Genomic DNA, 25,970 nt, shown 5'->3' on the forward strand with positions numbered 1-25,970 from the left:
GGACTCAATATGGATCCAGGTCCTGGAGCAACAGCAGAGACCACCGGGGCTCCGGATAGAGGACTGGACCAGACCCCAGTACTCCAAGGTCCTGTTTTCACGAGACTACATTTAGCCCTTCGTTTGCCGATCCAGGTCCCAGAGTGTAGCGAGGTCCAGAATCTAGACTGAGGTCCAGTGTGGGGTCTCACCAGGACCCCTGCTGGTTTCACCAGAATATTTTAGAGTCCATCAGGCCTTCCTGAGCTGAGGAACTCTGCGGAGATCCAGCAGGATCCGGCTCCCTGAATGACTCTGGTCTCAACTGCAGACTCAGCTGAAGCCTAGAGGGTCTCTGAAGAGACCAGACGAGACCTGAAGAGACCCCACATCCAAGAAGATGAGATGAGGCTGGACCACTGGCTGGTTCCCTCCATGCGGACCTCAGACCGGGCCCCAGACCCCCACCCTGTTGAGGCAGTAGTTCACTCTGGGGGTCTGGACCCAGTACTGATACCAAACTGTGTGCTGTTCATGGACGAACCCTTCAGGAAACGAGTCCTTGTTAAAACCTTTTTTCTTAAACAGTCTCGTGTGATTTTCATGTTTTCTGAGATCCTGGATTTTGGGTTTTCATTAGCTGTGAGAAATAATCAATCAGTCAGTCAATGAGTCTGAGAAACCTCCGCCTGTGTGGAGGAATCTGTATGTCAGGTTTCTCTTTATGGACTGAATCATTAAAACAAATCCTCTTCAGTGATCGCCTGATTCATTGAGACGCTTCTGAATCCTGAAACCATCCAGTCCTTTCTGTCTTCACCTCTCTTCTCCTCTCCGTCTGTTTCTTTCTGTTCTCCTCAGCGGACGATAAAACCCCCAGAACCTGCAGGTCCAGGCTGGCCCAGCTGAGCCTGGGTTCCATGAAGGCGTGCGGTGCGAGCATCGGGAGGCCGGTTCTGCTGACGAGCCGGACGGGCCATCAGGAGGTACCGTCGCTCTGCGGCTCCTAGCTCTGAAACCTGGACTGCTGCTGACCGTTCTGTCCCGGTTCTGTCCCGGTTCTGTCCCGGTTCTGCCCGTCAGGTGTGTCTGGGATGGCCTGCCGCCACGTTTCCAGCGGGGAAGGTGGGCCTTCAGAAACCCGCTCAGAAGAACCTGCGGGTGACGGGTGGAGACGAGGTGACGGTGCAGCCCGTCACCGGCCCGGTGCTGCAGGCTGACCGGCTGCTGCTCAGCTTCAGGTCTGGACGCCTCTAGCTTTCTGAGGAAAACTGGACGAATACCGACGGTTTTACTGCAGATGTTCTGTAAAAGTCTAATTTCATCACCGCATTGAGAAAAGGAAAAAACACATGAACTGCCTTTGACAGACATGGTGGTCGTCCTTGGGTTTTTGGTTGTGTTTTGAGTTAATGCTGCCATCTGCTGGTGGAAACATGTAATTGCAGCTCAAATGGCAGAAACGTTCCTAAACAGAATCGAATGAAGGTTTGGGACCTGTGGTGTGTGTTCAGGTCCGGAGACGACCGGCTGGACTCAGACGACTTCAGGGACTTCCTGCTGCGGTCTGTGGGTCAGTATGGACTCTGAGGTTCAGGTTCAGATCGTGCTCGGCGTCTTGTCCTGCTGGTTCAGAATGACTCCGGACCGGTTTCTGTCCCGTCGCAGCTGGAGCCATCGTCCTTCCAGGAAACGCCCTGTCCCTCTCTTACTTCGGCCGCCCCTGCAGCCTGCGGGTGGAGAGCGTGGGAGGACCGGGTGGAGCGACCCTCCAGAGACCGGCGGCCCCCCCCGACACAGAGCGCTCCTCTGTGCTGGACTCTGTGCTGGACTCCACCTCTGCAGACCTGAGTCTGCAGCTCAGCACGCTCAGTGTGAAGGACCAGGAAGAGCCTGGAGAAGCTGGGCCTGGAGAGCCTGGAGGACCCCCAGAACCTTTTCCTGCAGAACTCACAGAACCCAATCCTGCAGAGCCTGGAGAAGCTGGGCCGGCAGATCCTGCAGAACCCAGTGCTGCAGGCCCCAGTCCTGCAGCCAGCACCCCCCGACGCCCGGACCCCCCTCCCCTCCCGTCCCCGTCCTGGCCCGGCGGCCCGCCGTTCAGCTCCCAGAGTCCCGGTGCAGGACCGGAGGCCGACCCGGAGAACTGGATCTGCTCAGAGCAGGCAGCAGAACCTTCCACTGCGCCCCCTGCTGGGGCTTTAAGTACAGACACCTTCTACTGCCTCTCTTCCTCCACCAAAGTCCTCTTTAGGTCCGGGCCGGAGCAGACGGACGCGGACGCGGAGGCCGAAAGGTCAAAGGTGACGTACGACATGATCGGCGGGCTGAGCAGCCAGCTGGAGGTCATCAGAGAGACCATCGAGCTTCCTCTGAAGCAGCCGCAGCTCTTCTCCACCTACGGTAGGTCAGGTCTGATGGAGACCGGGACCCGGGACCCGGGACCGGTCCTCCTCAGGGGTCTGACGAGTCTTCCTCCTCAGGCATCCCCCCTCCGAGAGGAGTCCTCCTCTACGGACCTCCGGGAACCGGAAAGACCATGATCGGACGAGCCGTCGCCAACGAGGTCGGCGCTCACATGACGGTGATCAACGGTCCGGAGATCATGAGCAAGTACGGACAGGAAGCAAGGCCGCGGTCCGTCCCACGGTTCCACGTGAAGCGCCGCCTGAAGCAGACGTTCTCCTGTGTTCTCAGGTTCTACGGTGAAACTGAAGCCCGGCTCCGGCAGATCTTCGCAGACGCGTCTCAGAGGTAAACTGGAGGAAGACTGCTGAGAGACACGGACTTGGGGTCAGGAGGTCACAGGTTTGAATCCCACAGCTGACATGTGACCGCTGTGCGTCCCTGAGCATGACCCTTGACCCCCATCAGCTCCTGGAGCGCCGCCATGTGGCTGTAGCTCCACATCGTAGAAACTGGAACTTCTCCAAGAGGAGCGATACCGTCCAGTTCAGTTTAGTCCAGAATAGCCCAGTCCAGTCCAGTCCACTCCAGTCCAGTCCAGTCCAGTCCAGTCCAGTCCAGTCCAGTTAAGTCAGGTCCAGTTTAGCTGTGGTCCAGTCCAGTCCAGACCAGTTCAGTCCAGCTGGTTTCTCTCCTCCAGGCAGCCGGCCATCATCTTCATTGACGAGCTGGATGCTTTGTGTCCGAAGAGAGACGGAGCTCAGAACGAGGTGGAGAAACGGGTGGTGGCGTCTCTCCTGACTCTGATGGACGGCATCGGCTCTGTAAGTATCCTGAAGTCTGAGAATCCACCCAGAGGTCCTGGAGAACGCCCTGCAGAACAGAACCTTGTTCACGTAGCTGTAAATTGATCCAAATTGATCCAAACTCTTCGGTCTGGTTTCTGGGTTCCAGCTGTTCCTTAAGAACGTTTCATGCTCTGTTCTCAGGAGGGTCACTCGGGTCAGGTCCTGGTCCTGGGGGCCACCAACCGGCCCCATGCCCTGGACCCGGCCCTCCGCAGGCCGGGACGCTTCGACAAGGAGCTGGAGGTAGGAACACTGCGGCAGCATGGCGGTCCGCTGGGAGGGAACCTGATCCGGTTCTGGTGTTTCCGCTGCAGGTCGGCGTTCCCACCGCCGCCGAGCGAGTCGACATCCTCAGGAAGCGGCTGAGTTCGATGCCCTGCAGCGTGAGCGGCGAGGAGCTGACGCAGCTGGCCAACGCCGCTCACGGATACGTCGGGGCAGACCTGGCAGCCGTGTGCAAAGAAGCAGGTGAGTAAACCACTGCACCATGACCGGGAAACAAACCAGGAAATGAAGCCATGTTTCACAGTGAGACGAAGCTGATGTGCTGCAGATTTCACTTCATTCACACTGACTGCTCACATCCTCAGGTTATCCAGATTATCTGAGCCACATCAGATTATCATGAGATGAAACTACTGAAACCTTTCTTTCCATCGATTCTCTTCAACTGAAAACACACAATAAATCAGAACAGCGCTGCAACGTCCTGCTTTCTCCAAGGTGGCGTCCTGCTTCCTCCAGAGTGACGTCCTTTTTTCCTCCAGAGCAGCGTCCTGCTTCCTCTAGAGCGGCGTTCTGCTTCCTGTAGAGCAGCGTCCTGCTTCCTCCAGCGTGGCGTCCTGCTTCCTGTAGAGCAGCGTCCTGCTTCCTCCAGAGAAGCGTCCTGCTTCCTGTAGAGCAGCGTCCTGCTTCCTCCAGAGTGACGTCCTTTTTTCCTCCAGAGCAGCGTCCTGTTTCCTCTAGAGCGGTGTTCTGCTTCCTCCTAGGTGGTGTCCTGCTTCCTCCAGAGCGGCGTCCTGCTTCCTGTAGAGCAGTGTCCTGCTTCCTTTAGAGCAGCGTCCTGCTTCCTGTAGAGCAGCGTCCTGCTTCCTCCAGAGCAGCATCTTGCTTCCTCTAGAGCTGCGTCTTTTTTCCTCCAAAGCGACGTCCTGCTTCCTGTTGAGAGGCGTCCTGCTTCCTCCAGAGTGGCGTCCTACTTGCTCTAGAGCAGCGTCCTGCTTCCTGAAGAGCGGCGTCCTGCCTCCTCCAGAGTAGCGTCCTGATTTCTGTATAGCGGCATCCGGCTTCCTCCAGAGCAGCGTCCTGCTTCCTGTAGAGTGGCGTCCTGTAGAGCACTGACAGAATCATTTCATTTGAATCGATTTTAAAGAACTAATTGAGAATCAAAATGCTATAATTAAATGAAAAAATTTGGTAACACTTTACTTGAAGCACCCGGTATAACACATTATAAGTAGTTATAAACACTCATAAATGATCACAATGCTTTATAACTCACTATACAGCATAGGATTAGGGTTAGGGTTAGGTCCTGGCATTATGATCATTTATGAATGTTTATAACTATAGCTACACGTGTTATAATGACATTATAATGCTTTATAAATGTACTTATAATGTGTTATAAAGGAGGGCTTCAAATAAAGTGTTACCAAAAGTTCAACTGACAATTGTTTGAATAGTTTTAGCTTAATCATTAGCTCAGTGTGTTAAAGTAGGAAATATTGATCATGTTGGCATGATGTTTGGTCTTCTGAAGGTTAATCTGGATTATACTATATGGCTTCTGGACCAGGATTAGAGGAGTAGGACCAGAACTGGAGAGTGTGTAATTCCTCTGATTGCAGCTAACCGACCGTGTGACAAGAGGACACGCACACACACACACACACAAACACACACACACACACACACACACACACACACACACACAGGCTGATGTTTTTTCCTTCTTTGTTTTCACTGAAAGGAAGAAAACACAGAAACTCTGGAGTTGTTTCCGTCTGCTGCTCAGGCAACAATGAGACACACAGCTTCCTGAAAAATACAAAAAGGAGACATGTCGCAGCAAAACACACACACACAGACACACACACACACAAAAACAAGGTGTGTGTGTGTGTGTGTGTGTGTGTCCGTAAAAGTCCGAACTCACTTCATTGTCAGCTGGACTCAGATCAGCGTCGTCCTCCGTCAGGTGCGTGTGTCAGTCTTCCCACTATGTGCTCATGAAACTGAATTAGTCAATATTTTCCAGCAAAAACTTGTTTGATGATATTTATTTATTGATCAGGGGTGGGTATTGTTTAAAAGTATTGAAAGACAGAGGATATAAATGTGGGTTTTGATAGATCTTTCTTCTAACCTTAAGAAGCCTGCAGGAGGACCTCTAGTGGTCACTGGGTGAATTACACACACATGTGCAGAGAATGATGGAGAACCACAAGAACTCAGTGTAAAGCAAGGAACCTTCAGTGAAAGCAGCTGTGTACTTGTCAGGTTAAACTCAGTGTGACGTGTTTCCATGGCGACTCAGTAGCCATGTTTACGTGCTTCAAAGTCCTCCTTCTGAACGGATTGTCAGTGAGTCCTACAAACCTCTCTACTTCCTGCTGGACGCCGGCCTTCTTGTCCCTTCCTGGTGGCTTCGTCCCGGTTCGATCACGTGACTCCCTTCCAGTCTGAGCAGTGCTGGATGACTGTTTGCGGTGTGCCACATCCGGACACTCTGTTTACCTCCTGTCTGAACGGGGGAAGCCCGCTGGAACAGAGGAGTTCAGTTAAATGCATTATGTGGAACAATAAACAAGAAACTCTGCAGGCGGAGATCAGACTCCGTCACTTCCAACAAGTAGGCGAAGCAGCATCAATGATTTACTCAACAAATGTAACAGAGTGGCCATCGTGCTGAGTGAGAACGCTGCAGTTCAGGAAACGAGGAGTCGACTGTAGAAACCACCACAGGATCTGTGTTTGACACAAATGGTGCCGTGAAAGAAAAAATGGGCCAAACACTGCTAAAAGCGTTTGTTTACAACGGCAGCTTCTCCTTATAAAGAGTGTTTTCCAGCTCGTCTGTCCTTCTCTAGACACCGGAGGAGTTTCAGGACGGGTCACATTAATAACAGGATCAGCTGTGAGCTTCATGGGAGTCCTCTGTTTAGGAAGTATGTGTGTGTCAGTCCAGCAGATGTTGGTTTTATAAATATAGGTTCACAGAGGAAAGCTCCGGAAGCTCTGGTGAGTCCTGAAGTTGTTGTGGGTTTCTTGTGGAGTCATGCTGAAAGTATTGTGGTGATTGGAGGAGCTGCAGCCCAGCGGCATGACTGGTCATTTAATACTGCAGTTTATTTAACTCGCCACGGCGTGTACATGTGACGTGGTACCAGGTCCAGATGTTTGACCTGGTACCTGGTCTAGACTAGAGGGAGAATGAGAAAGATTAACCATTTTTGAGATATGGAGCTATACTGTTGGCCTGAATGATTTGTAGTATTTCAGTTAATCATATGTGAAGATTTCCTCCAGAGAAGAGCAGAAAGAGACAGATCGACCGTCCCATGTCGTCCTCTTGAATTCTGCAGGGTCATGTCATGTGTGGTCTGAACCAGCAGGGGGCGCTGTGAGTCTCAGACGGAGGTTTGAAGACACTGAATGACTTGAAGTCATTGGAGACGTCTGCAGCTCTCCCAGCTACATCCAAAGAGACAAACCTGGTGACTGACCCAGAAGTCACTGTGCAGCACGGGACAGGGGGCAGCATGGACTGGGGGACACTGTGGTGGACCGGGGGACACCTAGGAGTGGGGGACACACTGACCTTAGAGGCCTAACCTTCATGCATCCATTGTGTTTCCTCTGTCCTCCCCCCCTGTTGTCTTGTCCCCTCGTCCAGCCAGACCAGAGAGTATAAACAGGATGTAGTCTGAACGTAAATCCCCCCGTCTGCTCTCTGGCCCACCTCCACCCCCCTGTGTGTGTGTGTGTGTGTGTGTGTGTGTGTGTGTGTGTGTGTGTGTGTGTGTGTGTGTGTGTGTGTGTGTGTGTGTGTGTGTGTGTGTGTGTGTGTGTGTGTGTGTGTGTGTGTGTGTGTGTGTGTGTGTGTGTGTGTGTGTGTGTGTGTGTGTGTGTGTGTGTGTGTGGATGGTAACATGGTTTTGGACCTACCAATCATTTCTTCATTTCTCACATTCAGTGTGTAATTAAGTCAGTGAGGACATTTCCTCCCACCTGTAGAGGTTAAATCCAACACACACACACACACACACACACACACACACACGCACTCTTCCTGTGCTATGATGCTTCATTACTTACGATTTGTATTACTCTTCTTAAAATTCCATCATGCGCTTAAAATATTTTAGCTTTAAAGAGATAAACTGAAACACGGAAGCCCAATCTGTTCAGTTCATTTTTGTTTAAATTTAATCTAAGTTCTCATTCCTGTTGGAAATGTGGATCTTGTTGCAGAAGTTTCATTCTTGGGTTGAAGCATTCAGATGTTTTTTCACAGTTTTTTCTTTTATAACCTGTCCTGTCCCGACATCGAAGCAGCAGAATGGAGGTCTGGCTGCTGTTACGCGCCAGACAGATTTACTCTTCTTAGAGGAGCTTATAGATACAAAGCTCCTCTTGATGGCATGGTTTCTTACGTTATTTATGATATTGCTGGACCTGACAAGGGGGCAGAACTACAGGAAGAGTGTGATGAAAACAATCAAACAAACAAGCAAACCATAAACAATCGAGAAAAGGAAGAGAGAGCAAAGGTTCAACAATCCTTCAATTGGAACCGACACTCCAGGTGACTGGTTACTGCACCTGCATACATTTATGACAGATCATTGTGATCATGCAAATGCGACAGAGATCATGCAAATGTGACCTCTGACCTCTGAGAAGACCGAAAGCAGGCCAGAGAGGCCCTCGGGGCCCAGACAGCCGTGGCTATCCTAGAGCCCAGATCCCAGCCACTCCCCCGAGGAAGACGTCCACACACCAGTCCAGAACGGGGCAGAGGAAGGCCCCGGCCGGGACCCCTGGCAGCCACGGGGCCCGGGCCCCAGGGGGCAAAGACCAGCAGGCACCGCCCCTGCCGGGCACCGGACGCCCAGATGTTTGTTCACTTTGAATCTCACTGTTCAGAGAAGTAAAGACATTGAGTTAGTGTTCCTGTGCAGGGTTCAGATGGCGTCCCTGGCTCTCTGGGCCCTGATTGGTAGCAAAATCATTCCTATTTCTAAAAGTGATGAAAGTGCAGCTCTAGTCAGTCTAGTCAGACTTTCCTTGTGGCCTCTTCAACAGTTCATTTTGAAGAAATGTGAGCACACTTCCTGAATATCAGCTGGCCTCTGATGAGACTGAGAAACTTCCTGTAAACTCAGATGATCCTGAATTTCCTTCTTTGACATGAAAATGTTGGAACTGAGCCTCCAGGTCTTCTGCTCCCTCTGATTGTGACTGAGCTGGAAAGGGAACCGCTGGTTCTCACATACCTTCACTCACCTTTCCAGGAACCACATTCAGTGTTGTTGGTGAAAAGTTTCCATGCAGTCAGTCATCGCTGACCCTGCCCACACTTTTTATTCCTGCACTGAAAACACAAAGGATCCGTCCTCACACTAAGGTTTCTCTGTTGATTTTGTCATCTTCCTTTTATTCAGACTTGGACTGAACGCTTTCAGACCTTAAGCACTTAAATTCCACTTCCTATCCCTTTGGCCCACTCTCTCCTTCCCCGGCCAATTATTCCCTCCTTCAAAAGAGGAATTAGTGGCTGTAAGAGTTGAAGGTGTGCATCATCGCAGCGTGTACCAGCCTGAGTGGTCGGTCACAAGCTGGATGAGGACTTTGAGTCGAAAACCCTGGAGCCACAACTCCACTGGTCCCGATTCCCTGAAACTCTGCTTCTCATCCTGGCTCTCTGAAACTCTGCTCCCAGTTCTGATTCCCTGAAACTCTTGCAATGAAATCTATTCTTGAGCACTCAGTTGCATATTTGCATTGGATGTTTAGGTTCTGTTGGATGATTAGCTTGGATGTTTAGGTTGGATGTTTTGGGTCTGTTGGATGTTTAGGTTGGATATTTTGGTTAGATATTTGGGTTGGGTGTTTTGGTTGGGTTTTTAGGTTGATATTGAGGCTGGATTTTAAATTTGAATGTTGAAGTTGGATGTTTTGGCTGGATGTTGAGGGAGGATCTTGAAGTTGGATGTTTTGGCTGGATGTTGAGGGAGGATCTTGAGGTTGGATGTTGAGGCTTGGTAGGATGTTGGGGTTCCTCTTGTTTCTTGGAGAGGTACCTCTAGTCTGCAGACCGACTCTGACTCATTTCGGGTTTGCTCCCTTCAGTTTGGGTCGTTCTGCGTTCTCGGCTCACCTGTGAACCCTCCCACAGGGCTGCACGCTCTCAGGCGAGCGCTGGCGGCCTCCCGGCACGAGGCGTCTGACCGGCAGCTGACGGGGACGGTGACGGTGACTCTGCAGGACCTCCGGTGGGCCATGTCGCTCGTCAAGCCCAGCGCCATGAGGGAGGCGGCTGTCGACGTCCCCAAGGTACGAGCCCTCACACATTCCTGAAAGTTCCCTGTTCCTCGTTCAACCTTGGACACAAGCCAGACAGTTCTTTTCCTGTCGGTCTTTAACGTTCACGAGATTCCAGCTTGGCTGCGTTTGATCCAGACCACCTCCTGCTCTTAGCTCAGGTCACTGGCCCTGCTCTGGCCTTGTCCGGCTTGGCTCTGGGCTCGGCTCTGGGCTCGGCTCTGGGCTCTGTGCTCGGCTCTGGGCTCGGCTCTGGGCTCTGTGCTCGGCTCTGGGCTCGGCTCTGGGCTCGGCTCTGGGCTCGGCTCTGGGCTCTGTGCTCGGCTCTGGGCTCGGCTCTGGGCTCGGCTCTGGGCTCGGCTCTGGGCTCTGGGTTCGGCTCTGGGCTCGGCTCTGGGCTCTGGGCTCGGCTCTGGGCTCTGAGCTCGGCTCTGGGCTCGGCTCTGGGCTCGGCTCTGGGCTCGGCTCTGTGCTCGGCTCTGGGCTCTGGGCTCGGCTCTGGGCTCTGGGCTCGGCTCTGGGCTCTGGACTCGGCTCTGGGCTCGGCTCTGGGCTCGGCTCTGGGCTCTGGACTCGGCTCTGGGCTCGGCTCTGGGCTCGGCTCTGGGCTCGGCTCTGGGCTCGGCTCTGGGCTCTGGGCTCGGCTCTGGGCTCGGCTCTGGGCTCTGGGCTCGGCTCTGGGCTCTGGACTTGGCTCTGGGCTCGGCTCTGGGCTCGGCTCTGGGCTCGGCTCTGGGCTCGGCTCTGGGCTCGGCTCTGGGCTCGGCTCTGGGCTCGGCTCTGGGCTCTGGGCTCTGGGCTCGGCTCTGGGCTCTGGGCTCGGCTCTGGGCTCGGCTCGCTCACCCTGCTCTCGGCTTGCTGTCAGACAGGCCGTCCTTGTGGCTGCTTCCTGAAAATCCGAGGAGTGGGTCTGGATCTTTCTTCGGTCCCTGTTCCACTGCTCAGCTGAACGTCCAGCCACAAGAGCCCGGACTCGATTAAATCCACATGAGCTCAAACATTTGTTTCTAATCCACTTCATATAAGAAACTTCCAGTGGTGCCAGATGAAGACATGCCTGGAGTTCCTCTGAAAACATCTCCCGTCACGTATCTGAGGTTTGGCCTTCTCAGATCGAGCCTCTCCTTTTACATCGCTGAGGGTTCATTTTAATCTCCCGTTCGTTCTGTGTTTACTTCCTAGTTTACCCGGCGCTGCAGTCTGGCTTTAATATGTTGATTTGGCAGCTGGATCTTAAACTCATTTCTTCTCTTCTTTTAAACATGCTCCTTGTGTCCTTTGAGTTTTGTGTGTGTGAGCAGCCCCCCCCCCCCCCCCCCCCCCCCACTACTCAGCCCATCAAAGGCCCAGTGCCTGACAGGCCCCTTGTAAAGTTCAGAAAACAACAGTAAAAGATAATAAGTGGGTCTCATACAGAAAGGAAGAGAGCGCGGCGAGTCAAACCTCGCCTTGTAATTCCACAGCCGCTTCATTCGTGACAACAAGCAGCTTGCAATTAATGGGACTTTTTATTGTTTTCTTTCTTGAAACGACTCCGTTGAGTCTGCAGAGAGAGCAGAGTGTGGTGCTGGTTCCCCACCATCTGCAGAAAGCAGAACACAGTGACGGAACCTGAGCTTCAGGAGCAGCTCTGATATGTGGAGTGGAGCTTTACGATACACTGTTCACATCAATAATGGGAGAACACAGAGAACAATACACTCTAAACAGTAACAGTAGAGGACATGGACATTATTATGGAGACAGACAGCAGAACTCCAAGTTGGATTGTTGCTGTTGTGGAACTTTTGGTGACGCTGGTTTGGTGTTGACGCTGCACAAGGAGGATTTATTGAGGATTGCAGAGGAAACACACGGATCAGCTGATCGAGAGCGAGGCTGCTGCTCCGAGGAGAATCCAACCCCACTCTGGCATAACGTCCGGCAATGGCAAGTCATAAAGACAGATGTTCTCACGAGAATAGAAGGTGTTGGTTCTCAGGGGAACGCTCCTGAGGCCAAGTGACTTCAAACAAAACAGGGCGTCCTTCGCACTGTGTTCCTGAGAACTTGAAAAGAAAACATTATTCCATGTCAGTTATTACAGTGACTGTCAACTGTAAAACTACCAAGTCCAGGAAAATATGGACTGGGACCAGGACCAGGACCAGGAGAATCTGAACGGGGAGTCATGACGCTCTGAAGGAAAACATTGTTCTGGTTGTCCGTCTACTGGACATGTGAAGAACTGCTGTTTACTATGGAGCCTGGGCAGTTTTGAAAAGTTATTTTCAATGGGTTTCAGAACATGAAAATGGGTCCTCGGTGATCTGTTGATTAATGTCCCACGTTTAAGCCCATTTGACTTTGGCTCCAGAGCTCCACAGCAGAGGATACCATTCCCACCAGATGAGTATGCACTGGGGAGTGCAAGGGAGCGTATTCATTTTGGAGGACTGGCAACTGGTGTTCATCCGGTCGTCCATCGGCGTACTCGGGGCATCGGTTCGTCCGTGGCATTATGAGTCCGGCTCGATGTTTTTTTTTTTTTCACAAAGTGCCTTTCATCAACATCATGAAGTTGATGTGGGATCACTGCCGGCTCAGTTTACTCAGATTACGTTCTGTTAAAGAACCCTTTCTTCATCCATAGATCATCTCTTCTTGCCTCTTGTTGTCTTCTTTATGATCTTTGACATCCCGGTTGGTTTATAAATCTGTCCTGCTCTCTCTTCTCTTCAGAGTGTTGGCTGGCCTGCTTCCGGCCTATCTCCCCATCTCAGCTACAGCACCCCCCCCCCCCCCCCCTCCCCCCTCCCCTCTCCTCCCCTCCATCCCTTCATTTTCTCTCCTGCTCCATGCCGTCCATAAATTGTTGGGTATTTACAGTATCTGGCCGGACGCCAGGTTTCCATGAGGTGCTCGGTTCCCCGGAGACGGCGCCGGTGTCCTGGGATGTGTTCCCTGGATGGAGAGCAGGGCAGGAGCGGGGGATGAGCGTATGAGGAGAGACAGATGACTGGTTGAGGACAGCAGTGGAGATAAGACGAGGATCCGTTCACGCCACGATGTATCAAAGCTTCTTTATCGTCATTGTTCTGGAAGCGATGAGAAGCTTCTCCGGAACCACGATAAAGGAGCTGCTGCGCTGCGAACGCGGTTGTTTTCCTTTCACAAAATGTTCACGTTTTCACGGCAACATTCTGGAAATGACGTCTGTTTCCATGGAAACTTCAGAAACACTGAAAACCACGTAGTTTCCACGTTGGCCCACTGCCACCGATCAGACCCCGTGCTGTTCTTTTCCTGCAGGTCCGTTGGTCGGATGTAGGAGGGATGGAGGAGGTGAAGCTGAAGCTGAAGCAGGCCGTGGAGTGGCCCCTGAGGCACCCCGAGGCCTTCACCCGCATGGGCATCCAGCCCCCCAGAGGAGTCCTGCTGTACGGACCCCCGGGGTGCTCCAAGACCATGATCGCCAAGGCGCTGGCCAACGAGAGCGGCCTCAACTTCCTGGCTATTAAAGTGAGTCCTGGTCTTGAATTAAGCTGAATTCATTGAACACACTTTGGGGATTGGGGTTCGGAATCTGTTCCCAGTTCTTCAATAATCAAACCTGTCTTCCAGGGTCCAGAGCTGCTGAGCAAGTACGTTGGAGAGTCTGAACGAGCGGTGCGAGAGGTGCGTCCCTTCCCCTGATTCAGCCGACCGTTTGGCTCCGGGTTACCGTAGCTTTCCCACGCTGTTCAAACGGCAGTGCCTTGAACGTTCCCTGTTGTCCCGAGAGAGGATGAGCTGCAGTCAGAGCGCTGACGGGCGTCTGCTCTGCTCAGGTGTTCCGGAAGGCGAGGGCCGTCGCGCCGTCCATCGTCTTCTTCGACGAGATCGACGCTCTGGCCAGCGAGCGAGGAAGGTAGGAGGAGATTCAACGCCACTGATACGGCAGGAAAAGCTCCAGCCAGCGTATTAATGTTTAGACTTCCCAGAATATTCCCTGATAAATAAATGAATAAATGATGGAAGGGAGGAAGAAGAGTGAGGTGGGCCCCCCTGGTCTTCAGGTTAATTTCTAGCAGGTTGGCTGGCAGACTGTTCCTCCTCCGTCTGTCCTCCTCTGTCCTGTCCCGTCCTCCGTCCACTCAGCTGGGCCTGCTGTGTTCCCTCCAGCTCTCCGGGTTCCGGTGCGGTGAGCGACCGGGTTCTGGCTCAGCTGCTGACGGAGATGGACGGCATCGAGCAGCTCCGGGACGTCACCGTGCTGGCCGCCACCAACCGCCCCGACATGATCGACAAGGTACAGAGACGGTGGAGACGTGACCCCCTCCGCTCTTCCCCACTTCTTTTTCACCCTCATCTTGGCTCCAACAGCTGAGTCGGCTTCAGCACTGTCTCCTCCAACGGTCCGATTATCAGTAGAGTGAAAACTACTGATGGTCAAACACCAACATTCATGGGAAAGCGGCGCTGTCTTTCTTCCTGGTCAGGATTATCTCACTTCATCTTTTTGATGGTTCCATCTTTCCTTGGACACTGGTTCTTCCTCCCTTTGAAAAGGCTCTTCTGGTTTGCTGTCTGGACTTTAAACCTCAACACGTCCTCTGGTGGTGGGACAGTCTGGGACAGTCTAGGATGGTCTGTAACGCCTTGAAATGGTCTAGAATGGTCTAGGATTGTTTAAAATGGTCTGGGATGGTCCGGAACGGTCTGTAATGGTCTGTAAAGGCCTGGGGCGGTCTAGAATGGTCTGGGATGGTCTTCAGTAGCCCGGGAAGGTCAGGGAAAGTCTATCATGATCTGGGACAGTGGTTAATGGTCTTGGACAGTCTGGAATGCGTCTGAAAGCTCAGCCTCTGGAAATATGGGACAGCTCTGCTTCTTATTCTAATGATTCAGTTCTTCAGCTGAACGAGGATCAACAGTTTGATGTAAACTTGAAATGGCTCCATGCAAACACACACACACACACACACACACACACACACACACACACACACACACACACACACACACACACACACACACACACACACCTCCCGCTGCTCAGAATTGATCCATCACTGTGGTGAGGGGCTGACAGCCACTTCCTCCACCTCCCATGTCAGACTGCATTAGAGTGTGTGCGTGTGCGTCTGTGTGTGCGTCTGTGTGTGCGTCTGTGTGTGCGTCTGTGTGTGTGTGTGTGTGTGTGTGATGAATTCAGAGTCGGAGGGAGAAACTTTATTAACAGCAGGCAGGGGGTCCGGCCCCTGAGTGGACAGATGGGAAACCCCAGGCGTCCTTCCTCTCAGGAAGTGGTGCCCCATGCAGCTGAGTAATCAGATTACCTCCTCCTGCTCACCCCCCACTGTGTGTGTGTGTGTGTGTGTGTGTGTGTGTGTGTGTGTGTGTGTGTGTGTGTGTGTGTGTGTGTGTGTGTGTGTGTGTGTGTGTGTGTGTGTGTGTGTGTGTGTGTGTGTGTGTGTGTGTGTGTGTGTGTGTGTGTGTGTGTGTGGATAAAGTCATTTGAATGAGGCTCCTGTGATGGAGGCGCCCCCCGGGCAGCAGGACTCTCCTCCTTCACCCCTCGGAGCTGTGGTTCTGCGGTTCTGTGGTTCAGTTGGTCTAGAAGTAGTTTCAGTCTGTCTTTTGGACTCTCGGCTGCTGCCAACAGGCGGACGCTCCAGAACCCCCGACCCGGCTCTGAGTAACATCAGATAGACTCCACTGGGCTTCTACTGTTGGGTTTGTTTTTTGTACTGTGAATATGATTCGCTGGTGTTCTCAGTGCCGTTATTCAACGTGTCTTTTACAGCAGTGACAAACGACAAACTAATGTTTTTGTTTCTAACAGACAATAAAAAAAATAGCCATCTATCCAGGTATCCCAGGTCTGTTCGTCCAGGAATATTCGGATTGCAAAATTATTCGCCGAATGTCATCATAGCGACGGAATACTGGGATATTCGGGACCAGCCCGAGTTTCCCAGGTGTCCTGCTTCTTGGACGTGTTTCCATTTCCCCCGTTTCATCTGGTTCACTGGTGTTGCTGGTCTCTGGACGTCTCTCTGTGCTGGAACAGTGACAACAAAGCTTGGAACCAGTACCTGTGGCAGAACACCCAAGAACTAAAACCCTGTGGGCAGGTTGAGTGTAAGCAGCATGGCAATGCGTCTGTCCAGGACGGACGGAGCTGAAAACACTGCCAGCATTAGTGGGATTTTTGTGGGTTTCTTGATATTTGCAGTCCTGATGCGCTGATGCTGGGGGATTTCAGACTCCTCCCTCAGAAGCTGAAGCTGCAGTGAAGCGTCTGAGCAGGAGATGGAGCCAGACGTGACCTGGAGCTTTCCTTCAAACTGCCATGCTGCTGGTTGAGTCAACGTCCCTCACTTTCTCCACATATGCAGTGTTTTACCAAAACTGCTTCAGTTCTTTCTTTTCCTCATCAGTCAACCCACAGCACCCAACATGACAGAGAAATATGGTTCTCAGAGGTGTTTTCCAACAATGAGGTGAAGTATGTCGTGTGAATAAGCATCGACAGCTTTACTGTGAACCTCAGCCTGAGCTCAGCTGCTTCCTGTTTCCACTGATTGTCCTTCACGTGTTTCTGAGTCCACTGGTCGATTCAGTTGATCAGACTTGATCTGAAAGGCTCACGTCTGTCTGTATCAGGTCCCAGAGCTGAAAGATGAAGTCAAACTGTCTGTAGACCTCCGAGGCTCAGATCTGAGGAAGGGTCCGGAACCATCTGAGAAGAGCTCAATGGCCTCCATCTCCCAGAACCACAGAACCTTCTAGAGCTGGACGCCATTCGGGGAAAGGGCCCTGGACCAGGGAGGAGACCCAGAACCCAGAACGCAGTTCCCTGAACTATTTGTCCTGGACGCCAAACGTCATGTCTGGAGGAACCCAGGCTGCTGGTCACTGGGAGAACCCTGGAGAACCACGTCCCTGTGGTGAAGCATGGTGGAGGCAGCATCATGCTGCAGGGCTGGGCCCGGGAGACTGCTCAGAACGGAGGGAACAGACTCACACTGCTGGACTCGGGTCCAGTCCTCCAGACCTGAAGCGTCCTGGTTCTCAGCCCGGCTGCTCGATTCCTGAAACTGTCAGTCGTCACAGGGTTTTGAAAAACCCGCAGGTGTGGACTGTACCCGGTCCGCTCGGGTCCTGGACCCGGCCCTCCGCTCTCCAAGCAGATCTCAGCCAGCCAGTCAAAACAGGCCACATCTTATTTTGTGTTGGCTCGGCGTTATCGCGCTGTGGTGACGAGCCAAGCATGATGGAATCTGCCTTAAAGGATTACGGCTCATTCAGAGCTCCGTTTCCTCTCCGCTCGCTCCGGAGAGGCGTCTTCTGAAGACTCTCTGGAGCGCTGACGACTCGCCGCGACCAGACGTTCAACATTCAGCAACGGCGCTCAAACTGAACTGCAGTGAGCTGGAGTGTGTGTGTGTGTGTGTGTGTGTGTGTGTTCCAGAATAGTTGGTCCTGAAGCTTCCCTGTTCACTAAAGAACAAACATAAGGATATTCTGCAACATCACACTGATGTTTTGATGAAACGGTGGCATTAAAAGGCAGAGGGGGTTGTGGGGGGGTGCTGGAGGGGCCGGGGGAGTCGGGGCTGGGGGAGGTGGGGGGCTCGGAGAGGAGGCGGGGGAGGTGGGGGAGGAAATGAGGGCTCTTTGTGCTCTGCTACCTGGCAGACGTCTCCAGCATGTGTCGTCTTGCCTCTTGGCAAGCTGAGACCACCGGCGCCCTTGGAATGCTCTCACTTCAGGAAATCTCATTTATTCTCATAAATGCTTCTCCTAACCCCCTCCTGCAGCTCGCCCGCAAATCTCTGATATTTCCACCGTTTTTCTTCTTAGTCTCTACAAATTTTCCCCCTCGGCTTTGAACGACGGTGCCGTTTGTCACAGCTGAGCGGCAGCAGCGCCGTTCAAACCCGAGAGAAGGACTCGGATCTGGACTTGAGTTCCTCCTTCTGTTGATCCTGACTGAACAAGGCGATGACGCAGTGTGGCGAGCATCACCACCGCCTGTTAGTACAGCAACCAAGAAAACAGCTGTGATCTGCTGCCCTGGTCACAGGGCAGGTGGACAGGCGGGACGAGGCTTTGAGGCTGGACCTCAGTCACTCTTTGTGGGCTTTACTCACCACCGAGACTTCTGTTTTAGTTAAAAAAGTTAGAAACTGTAAAAATGGAAGGACTTAACGCAAAGTGTCAGACCGTCGGGACAGCCATGGCTGCCTGCTCAGACTGAAACATCTGTTTGTAACCGTGATTTAGATTAATGCAGAACAGAGACGGCGACAAATCTGAATGACGAAACAACTTCAGAAAAGTATCAACAGTGTTGAAAAGCATGTTTTTGGTTTTGGTTCCATCCTGGGAAAACTTCACCTCTCTTCACCTGAACAGCTGCTCACAGTGGAGGATGGTCCAGGTGAAAAACAACAAATTAGCTTTAAGGAAGGTTTGAACCCTTTGTTAGATGTTTGACTGTGAAATATCCGTCGTCCTGACCTGAGATGAAGGTGAACGGTCCTAGAATGCAGAAAACTGTGATATCATGGTAAAGTGTTTGTTTGTTACTCTGTACAAGAGAACAATTACCAACATGAGTTACAGCCAATCTGCCACTTTTTAAACCAGAGCAATCCCGCAGGAATGTCTGGAACAGTTCAATCCTTTAATTACAGCCCCGGCCCTCCCTGACCCCCCCTCCAGGTCAGGTCGGGAAGTACCGGCACACCGAAGCAGCCTGTGGAGTGTCTGCCGAGGATGACCAAGGCCGTCACCTCGTTTCCGCTTTCACCGGCTGTGTGATGAGTGTGTGTGTGCATGTGCGTGTGTGTGTGTGACTTTCTGAGTCCACCTTGTCATCTGTGAAGTCAAAGTAATTTATGTCTGTCAGGAAGTTCCCAGAAGCACTGGATGCCTGAAAAGAGCCTTGAATCGGGGGGAATCGGGGAGGGGGGGGGCTTAAGAGAGTCACACCCACCAAATGCCCTCATGTATTTGAGGGGTCAGAGGTCATGGGGAGGTCCCACTCTGAACCCTGACGCCTGAGAAATGAAAGAGTCTGAGCGGCTGTCCAGCATCCTCCAGGCCAGACCGCAGAGAAACCTCTTTCATCTTCTCCGCTGGTGGGTGGGGGCGGGGTGGGGTGGTGGGGGGTGGGGGGGTGGGGGGGTGGATGAGGGGATACGACAGTTGCTTCCACCTCCTCATCCTCCCTCTTCACCTCTGGCAGATTGCTGCTGCAGAACGAGTTACCTAAAGGAAACCTGAGGAGCTGCACTGGCTGTTTAACTGAGCTGAGTTTTCATCCTCCCTCCCCCCTCCCTCCCTCCCTCCCTCCCTCTGTTCTCCCTCTGTTCCCCCTCCCTCCCTCGCAGGGCCTCCGAGCTGGACCGCCTTCCCCTTGGCTTTCCCCTCTTCCTTCCTTCCTCAGTTCCTCCACTAATAGCTCCCTTGTTCCTGACTCGTCAGGCTGCCAGTTGAGCGGTCATTCGTGGAAGATTCATTCACGGCACGGTAATTGTAAACAGACGAGCGAGAGAGGGAGAGAGAGAGGGGGAGAGAGGCAGAGAGAGCGAGAGAGGGAGGGAGAGAGAGGGAGCATTAAAGTCTTCTGTTCACAGACAGAAAGCAGAAACTGTCTTTTTCTTGGACTCCATCACGTCTCTCTCTCTCTCTCTGCTCTCTTCTGTCTTTATCATCTTTATTCCTCCTCCGGTCACCCCCCACCCCCCCGCCCCCCGGCCCCCCCGCCTCCTGCCTCTCATAATTCAGGCACCACTTCCAGCGGGAGCCGGTTTGTGTCCATGTTCTGTGCCTCGGACGCGTCGCCCTGCCTCACATGTTGGTTGCGTTTGGCACCGCCGTTAAACACATGCAGGTTTCCTCAGTCAGCCCAAAGCACTCTGGGAAACCAGTCACAGATTGGGAAGATGTGTTCCGTCAGGATGCACTCTGGGAAACAGTTATGTAGTCAGCAATTCACTGATAGGAGTTCTAACTGGGAAGTGGTGTCTGGGTAACTTTCTGGTATTCAAGCAGTGTTGTTATGTTTAGTTTAGTTTTTTTTTTTTTTCTTTGAAGAAGTGAACAACAGAAGGGATCCACTCGTCTTTCCATGGCTCTCCTCGCCGTTTGCTTCGTTTGTTTGACTCGTAGTGAACTCCCCAAGTCGTCTCAGCAGCAGGGAAATGTTTGCTGTGCAGCGGAAGCAGTAAACATGAGCAGGGATGACACTGGGAATGTGTGTGTGTGTGTGTGTGTGTGTGTGTGTGAGAGTGAGAATCCAGGCGTGCCAGGCAACCGGCCCGTCCCTGACCTCCTGTGACGGCTCCCTGAAGCCGGCTGGCCGGCGTCAGCAGCCTTTCCTCCGTCCTCACGTCTGGGGCGACTGTTTCTGCTCTTCCGTTCCCACACTGCGCTCCTCGCCGTTTCTCCTTATCGGCTGCAGCTGCGGTCCCTGTCCTCCTTCCAGCCAACGCGCCTGGCAGCCGGACGGCGTCGTCCCGCCGTCTACCTGGGGCTCGGGACTCGCACACCTTGCATGGAAAGCTGCGTCGGAGTGTTTACTCGTGCGCTCTCCGACACCGAGCCATTAGAAGCGCGGCGAGCGGCTGTAAACATCCCGCAGCCCGCTCCGGCTCTGTGATCTGTGTGTTTTCACTCAGTGCGTGCCATAAACATGGCTGAGTTGTTAGGTCATGGGTAAACATTTGCGTTCAGATAATGTACTTTCCACAAGCCATTACAAAGAGCAAATACTGCGCAGCGGGCGAAGCTCCGCTGTCTTCTGAACGAAGGGGCTGGCTGTGTGGGATGCTGGGAAAAGTTGAGTTCAGGACAGCGTTAAAGTGCAGGATCGTTCTGAATCCTCCGGATAACGGCATGCGGGCCCAGATGTCGGTCTTCCTCCGGAGCTGCAGCGTTTCCTCACACCGCGTTTCTTCTGAGGCCGCTCTCCGCCGCTCACTGTGTTTCTGATTATAGTGCATGGTTTCCCTCAAGACAAACGCGGCACGCTAAAAGCGGCGCGGCCGGTCGGTCCGATCCGACTCCAGGCGGAGGGAAACGGAGAGAAACCAATTAGGAGACGGAAGCCGCTAATTAAAAGCTGCATGCTCTACAGATTGCATCAATTTTATTTTCTTTAGCGATGGCCAGGGCCGTAATTTCAGAGGCTGCTCGTATGCCAGCGCACATTCCAGGACAGCTGCCGTCCCGGTGCAGAGGCAGCGCCGTCTGCAAAGTCAAAAAAGCAACAACCGGGGACGTTTGGAAAAATGGAAGCAGTGTGACTCGACTGAGAACAAAGGAGGAAGCGTCGATGAGTCGTCTGTGAGCCGCAGCGTTCCCACTTCCTGGATCAGGTTCTGTGGAACGCTGCCAACAGTGTGTGTGTGTGTGTGTGTGTGGATGGGAGATGGCATTATGCTGCCGCGGTTTGCGTGGTTAGCCAGGGCGCTGGCTCTGGAAGGCTGCAGGGAAACGTGGAGCACCTGAGGAAAGCCACAGGTCGAAGTGACGGCGAGCCGATCGGCGTCCGTCTGGCGGAGCGACCCTCGCCTCTCGGCCGTTTCTGTGAAATGAGGATAAACGAGACGCTCCTGGGTCTCGGCCGACACGCAGCTCCCTCATCAGTGCAGCCAGAATCAGTCACTAAACTCCTCAGACTGAATGCGTGGCTGAAACACTGAACTCCGGTTCCAGCTGCCGATTGGTCGGAGGAGAAGATCCACTTCCCCCTTCATTGTTTGAGGTGGTTATTTAACACCTCTTGGCAGCTGAGTAGGAACCCTCCATAACAAGCGGCTCTCACAATACGTTCTCCGGTCTAACTTTAGAATCCAGCTGATTGGTCTGTTTGTGCTGATGAGCCAGCTGGAGGCCATCCTGTCCCCCGCGGTGTCGCTGCTTCCTTCCCATCAGCCACCGCAGTGACGAGGGTGAAGCACCTTGACTCTTCTCAAATGATGGAGAGAAAAAGCAAGAAGAGAGGAAATAACTCAGGCCTCGTCTCTTTCCTTCCATCGCTCCTAATGGTTTTTCCAGACCTGGAACGCTGAAGGCTGACCTTCCCTCTCCAGCTGGATTTTTCCTGCACCTACACCTTGGATTTCAGGAAATGTACAAAACAGGATAGAACAGCACAACATATTTCTTCTGTCACTTTTTCTTTTTTTGGAGTGAAAAACACTTGAGAATCCAGCGACGTGAGCTCAAGGCTGCAGTGTTTTTCCTCTCAGCGTCTGACCATTCGCTCGGAAAGCTTCAAAGTGTTGAAATCCAGTCAAATTCAAACCTCCATCCTGAAATTAACACTAACTTCATCCTACGAACAGCCACCTGCTGCTCACTCAGTCCATACGGTGACCACATCTGCCTGACATGACAGCTGCCAAACCTTGGTTCTTCGTTGAAGCGATCCAAGCTAACAGTTCATTGTTCCCTCGCTGAAATGGTTGTAGCTAACAGTTTGTTGTTCCCTCGTTGAAACAGTCGGGTCATTGTTCCCTCAATGAAACGGTTCAAGCTAACGGTTGTTTGTTTCCACGTTGAAGCGGTTCAAGCTAACATTTCGTTGTTCCCCGAAGGGGTCCAAGCTAACGGTTTGTTGTTCCCTTGTCGAAGGAGTCCAAGCTAACCGTTGAGTGTTCCCTCATTGAAGCGGGTCAAGCTAACGGTTTTGTTGTTCCCTCATTGAAGCGAGTCAAGCTAACGGTTGGTTGTTCCCACGTTGAAACGGTTCAAGCTAACATTTCATTGTTCCCCGAAGGGGTCCAAGTTAACGGTTCGTTGTTCCCTCACTGAAACGGTCCAAGATAACGGTTGGTTGTTCCCTCATTGAAGCGGTTCAAGCTAATGGTTTGTTGTTCCCCCGTTGAAACGGTTCAAGCTAACGGTTGGTCGTTCCCTCGTTCAAACAGTTCAAGCTAACAGTTTGTTGTTCCCTCGTTGAAGCGGTTCAAGCTGACGTTTCATTGTTCCCTTGTTGAAAGGTTCCAAGCTAGCGGTTTGTTTGATTGGCCTTTCAGGTCGGCGTGAGCTTTGCTGCATTGTTGAGGAACAGTTGATGGGTCGTTTTCCCGTGGTCGTTGTCACAGCTGCTCATTTCTTGGCGGTTCCACCGTGAGGCTCTCATTTGAAGCCTCCATGTATGAAGTGATCCTTTCAGTAATCCTGTTTCAGCACCGATTTCCCTGACATGACAGACATTTCTCCCTCCACCGTAAACCCTGGCAGCTCGGGAAGCCGACACAAAGCCTTCCCGTTGCTGTCCTCCGTGTATTTTTAGTGTTGGATGTGTTTATTGGCAGCAGCTGGTCTCGCTGCACCTGTCAGTATTGTGGGTCGTGCCATAAGTGTGTTCCTTCCCCGGACTCGCCCTCTCTCCACGTCCCTCTCCATGTTTGCTTTTCCCAATGTTTTTCCTTCTCCACAATCAAGGGGGAATTATATATCTTCCTGAAAATGGCAGCCCACTAATTTTAGATGGACTTGATTGAGACTGGAGGCCAAAGGGATCAAACCCACATCCGCTGAAAACCAGGGATGCTAATTCTAACCATAACACAGCTAACATATGTTTTACTCTCCCCGAGCGCTGATTTGAGAGCTGCTGGCGCGGTGCTGCCGGCCGCTGCCTCGCCGCTCAGTCCCTGCTAAGGACCGCTCTTTCTTGTGGCATGTTTTGTGGCTCTTGGCCCACCATGTGTATATTTATAGAGCCGGGTCATGACACATGTACACGGACTACTTGTTCTTTCTTAACTTCTTCCTTCAGCCGACTGCCAAGGCTGAATGTTTCTGGAAATGTCAGCGCGGGCTTTTTAACGTCGCATAATTCATTTTCATGGTGTTGAGGCTCGATTGAACTAAACAGCTCCGTTTTCTGTCCAGATGTCAAACTGAGGCAGACTGAACAAAGTGACTGACTGCCGTCTGTAAGTGGACGTAAAGTGGAAATATTCTCACCAACAGTAATTCTGATGTGTTGGGCGCTGCGCTTCCCTCCATCATCCTGTCCTGACCTCCAGCTAAACTGGAAACCCTCAGCTGCTCTCCGCGGAGCTACACTGTACACACTGCTGTTGCGGTTTTATTCCTTGAGATTTTTTTCGTGTAATTTGTTTTTCTTTTGCCGAACATTGCTGAAGAGAAGTAAACATCGAGTTCTCCAGCCTCTTACTCTTTTCTCACATTACGCTCAAGAAACAAATGTCGGATTTTGACCTTCGACCTTCTCCAGACTGAGCAGAGGAGCGAGGATCCTGAATTCTGTTGGAACGGCGTGAAGAGTGGAACAAATGGCCTGGAGCTTCAGAGGAAGCCTGGCACCTGGGGAAGAGGGCGGAGGCTGCTGCCTCTCCTCCACCCAGTTCCCTGCTTGGCTGGAGGCCTTTCTGAGTCCCTGCTGGAAGTGAGAAAAGCTCGATGTGTTTATTGGTGAGGGGGGGCTGATAAACATTTCAGATTGTTTCTGCCATCGGTGTTTTTCCTGGGAAACAAAAGGGAGGAAGTCTTTGTCTGTGTCCGGTAAAGTGGAACCTGGATCTCTGCGTTGAGGATATTTGGCATTTCCCTCCTGAACGTGGATGTTTACCTTCAGACGTCGATTAGCTGTCAGGATGTCAAGCTCCGGCTCATGATGCATTCAGGGTCCTGCAGACGGGAGACTTTTCAGGCGCCTGGCGTTTATTGTGCAAAGCAGAACAAAACAATGGCTGTTTGTGGATCGGCGGAGGCAGGAAGCGTCCAGTATCCTTTCTGGAAAATCCACATGGCCCAGCCACTTCATTAATCTCCCTCCGTGCGGCGGCACGGGAGGGATTTAGCACAATCACAGTCAATAAGGGAAGTGAACGAGCTTCCAGGCGAGCGTTCTGTCCGTCTTGCGGTCAGTGTACTGCTGCCGGGGAGTCCAGAGTCGGCCCTCGTCGCCCCTCGTCCCCATATGGCCGGTGGTTCCGTGCTGAAGCCGGGAGATGAGCGGGGCCTAATTCCTACACGCTGAAGCATTACCACGGAGACAAGATGGTCACCAGGTGTCTTCCCGTCTTCAAAGTGTCGGCGTCGTTAATCACCCCCCCCCGCCGCCTCGCCTCACATGTCTTTGATTCCGGCGCTCGCCGCTGCTCCTCGTTTCTCTGCCTGCCTCTTTCTTTCTGGACAGTCTGTCGCCCAGCTGCATTTCCTGCGGGCTTTATGTACAGTTTGGGCCCGATTGGATCCACATTGGCGAGCGGCGTGCCATTCTCATGAAGTCACCGTCAGCCCCGCGGGTATGCGGGTGGTGGTACCACCCCCCCCCCGTGCCAGAAGACCTGCTGGGACCCCCACCAGGACCCCCACCGGAGCCCCATGTGGCCACTCAAATATGTAAAAGAAGTCCCACAGGATTGTTCCCGGTTCGATTCCCTCTGCAGCTTCAGAGCGGTGTCTGAGGGAGTCCTGAGGCTCGTCAGAAGACGACCCTCCGTGGTGTTTTGGGAGTTCAGTCCGTTGTTTCTCGTCTTTAAGGGGCTGCACGTCCTCCTTGTAAACTCTGTAGTGGGTTTTGCAGTTCACGTCAAGGTTGGAGCTTTTTTCCGGGGGATGTTTTGGAACGGACTGCTGGATTTAATTCGGCGCTTTGGCTGCCTGGGCCCAGTTTCATTAACGGCGTGCAGGGTGCACTCTCCATGCCCTCACTGACGCAAACCGAGCTCCTTCCTCTGGAAGAGCACCAGGGGGACTATTTCTGTAGTTTTAAATTGTTAAAGAGGGGACTGGGCCAAGGAAGAGGGAGGGGGCGCTCGGTTGCGAGCAGCAGACCGCTTCACGTGCCAGATCTGTAATGCGCTCCCCGAGCAGGGAGCTGGCTGAACCCGGGGCCGCGGCGCTCCGGGAGAGGAAGTCCCAGGCCTGGGGAGGTTCACGCATCCTGTTTTGGAGAGCCACTGGCCAGTACCGGCGCTGGAGCGCGCCACCTGTGGACTCAGAGGGGGGGGGGGTCCGGTCGTCTTCCTCCCGCTCCGGCTGTTTCCCTGAAGTTTACATCACCAGAAACGAGCCCGGTTCTCGACGAGGGTTCAAACCCTCATTCTTGGGCCGTGACACCAGCTGGCTGCACATCTCTTCTGGAGCAGCGTTATATCATTTTGAAGGAATGTGTCTTTGAAATGAATCAGTCCGTGAAAAGAGAGTCAGCTGGAAGACAGAGG

General features: G+C 52.7%; 1 protein-coding gene across 1 annotated transcript in view; it reads left to right on the forward strand.

Annotated features, from left to right (window-relative positions):
• The window catches only part of LOC115399181 (ATPase family protein 2 homolog), a 59,146-nt gene that overhangs the window by 564 nt on the left and 32,612 nt on the right, over positions 1-25,970 (forward strand). The window contains exons 2-15 of the mRNA XM_030106423.1: positions 841-965; positions 1,063-1,220; positions 1,494-1,552; positions 1,648-2,382; positions 2,463-2,592; positions 2,677-2,733; positions 3,086-3,209; positions 3,375-3,476; positions 3,548-3,701; positions 9,637-9,794; positions 13,075-13,284; positions 13,387-13,440; positions 13,593-13,672; positions 13,927-14,053. Coding sequence (XP_029962283.1) covers positions 841-965; positions 1,063-1,220; positions 1,494-1,552; positions 1,648-2,382; positions 2,463-2,592; positions 2,677-2,733; positions 3,086-3,209; positions 3,375-3,476; positions 3,548-3,701; positions 9,637-9,794; positions 13,075-13,284; positions 13,387-13,440; positions 13,593-13,672; positions 13,927-14,053 — 2,273 coding nt within the window. The remainder of the gene's footprint in view (positions 1-840; positions 966-1,062; positions 1,221-1,493; positions 1,553-1,647; positions 2,383-2,462; positions 2,593-2,676; positions 2,734-3,085; positions 3,210-3,374; positions 3,477-3,547; positions 3,702-9,636; positions 9,795-13,074; positions 13,285-13,386; positions 13,441-13,592; positions 13,673-13,926; positions 14,054-25,970) is intronic.

Source organism: Salarias fasciatus, chromosome 2 (assembly GCF_902148845.1).
Source record: "Salarias fasciatus chromosome 2, fSalaFa1.1, whole genome shotgun sequence".
In the NCBI taxonomy this organism is placed as follows: domain Eukaryota; kingdom Metazoa; phylum Chordata; class Actinopteri; order Blenniiformes; family Blenniidae; genus Salarias; species Salarias fasciatus.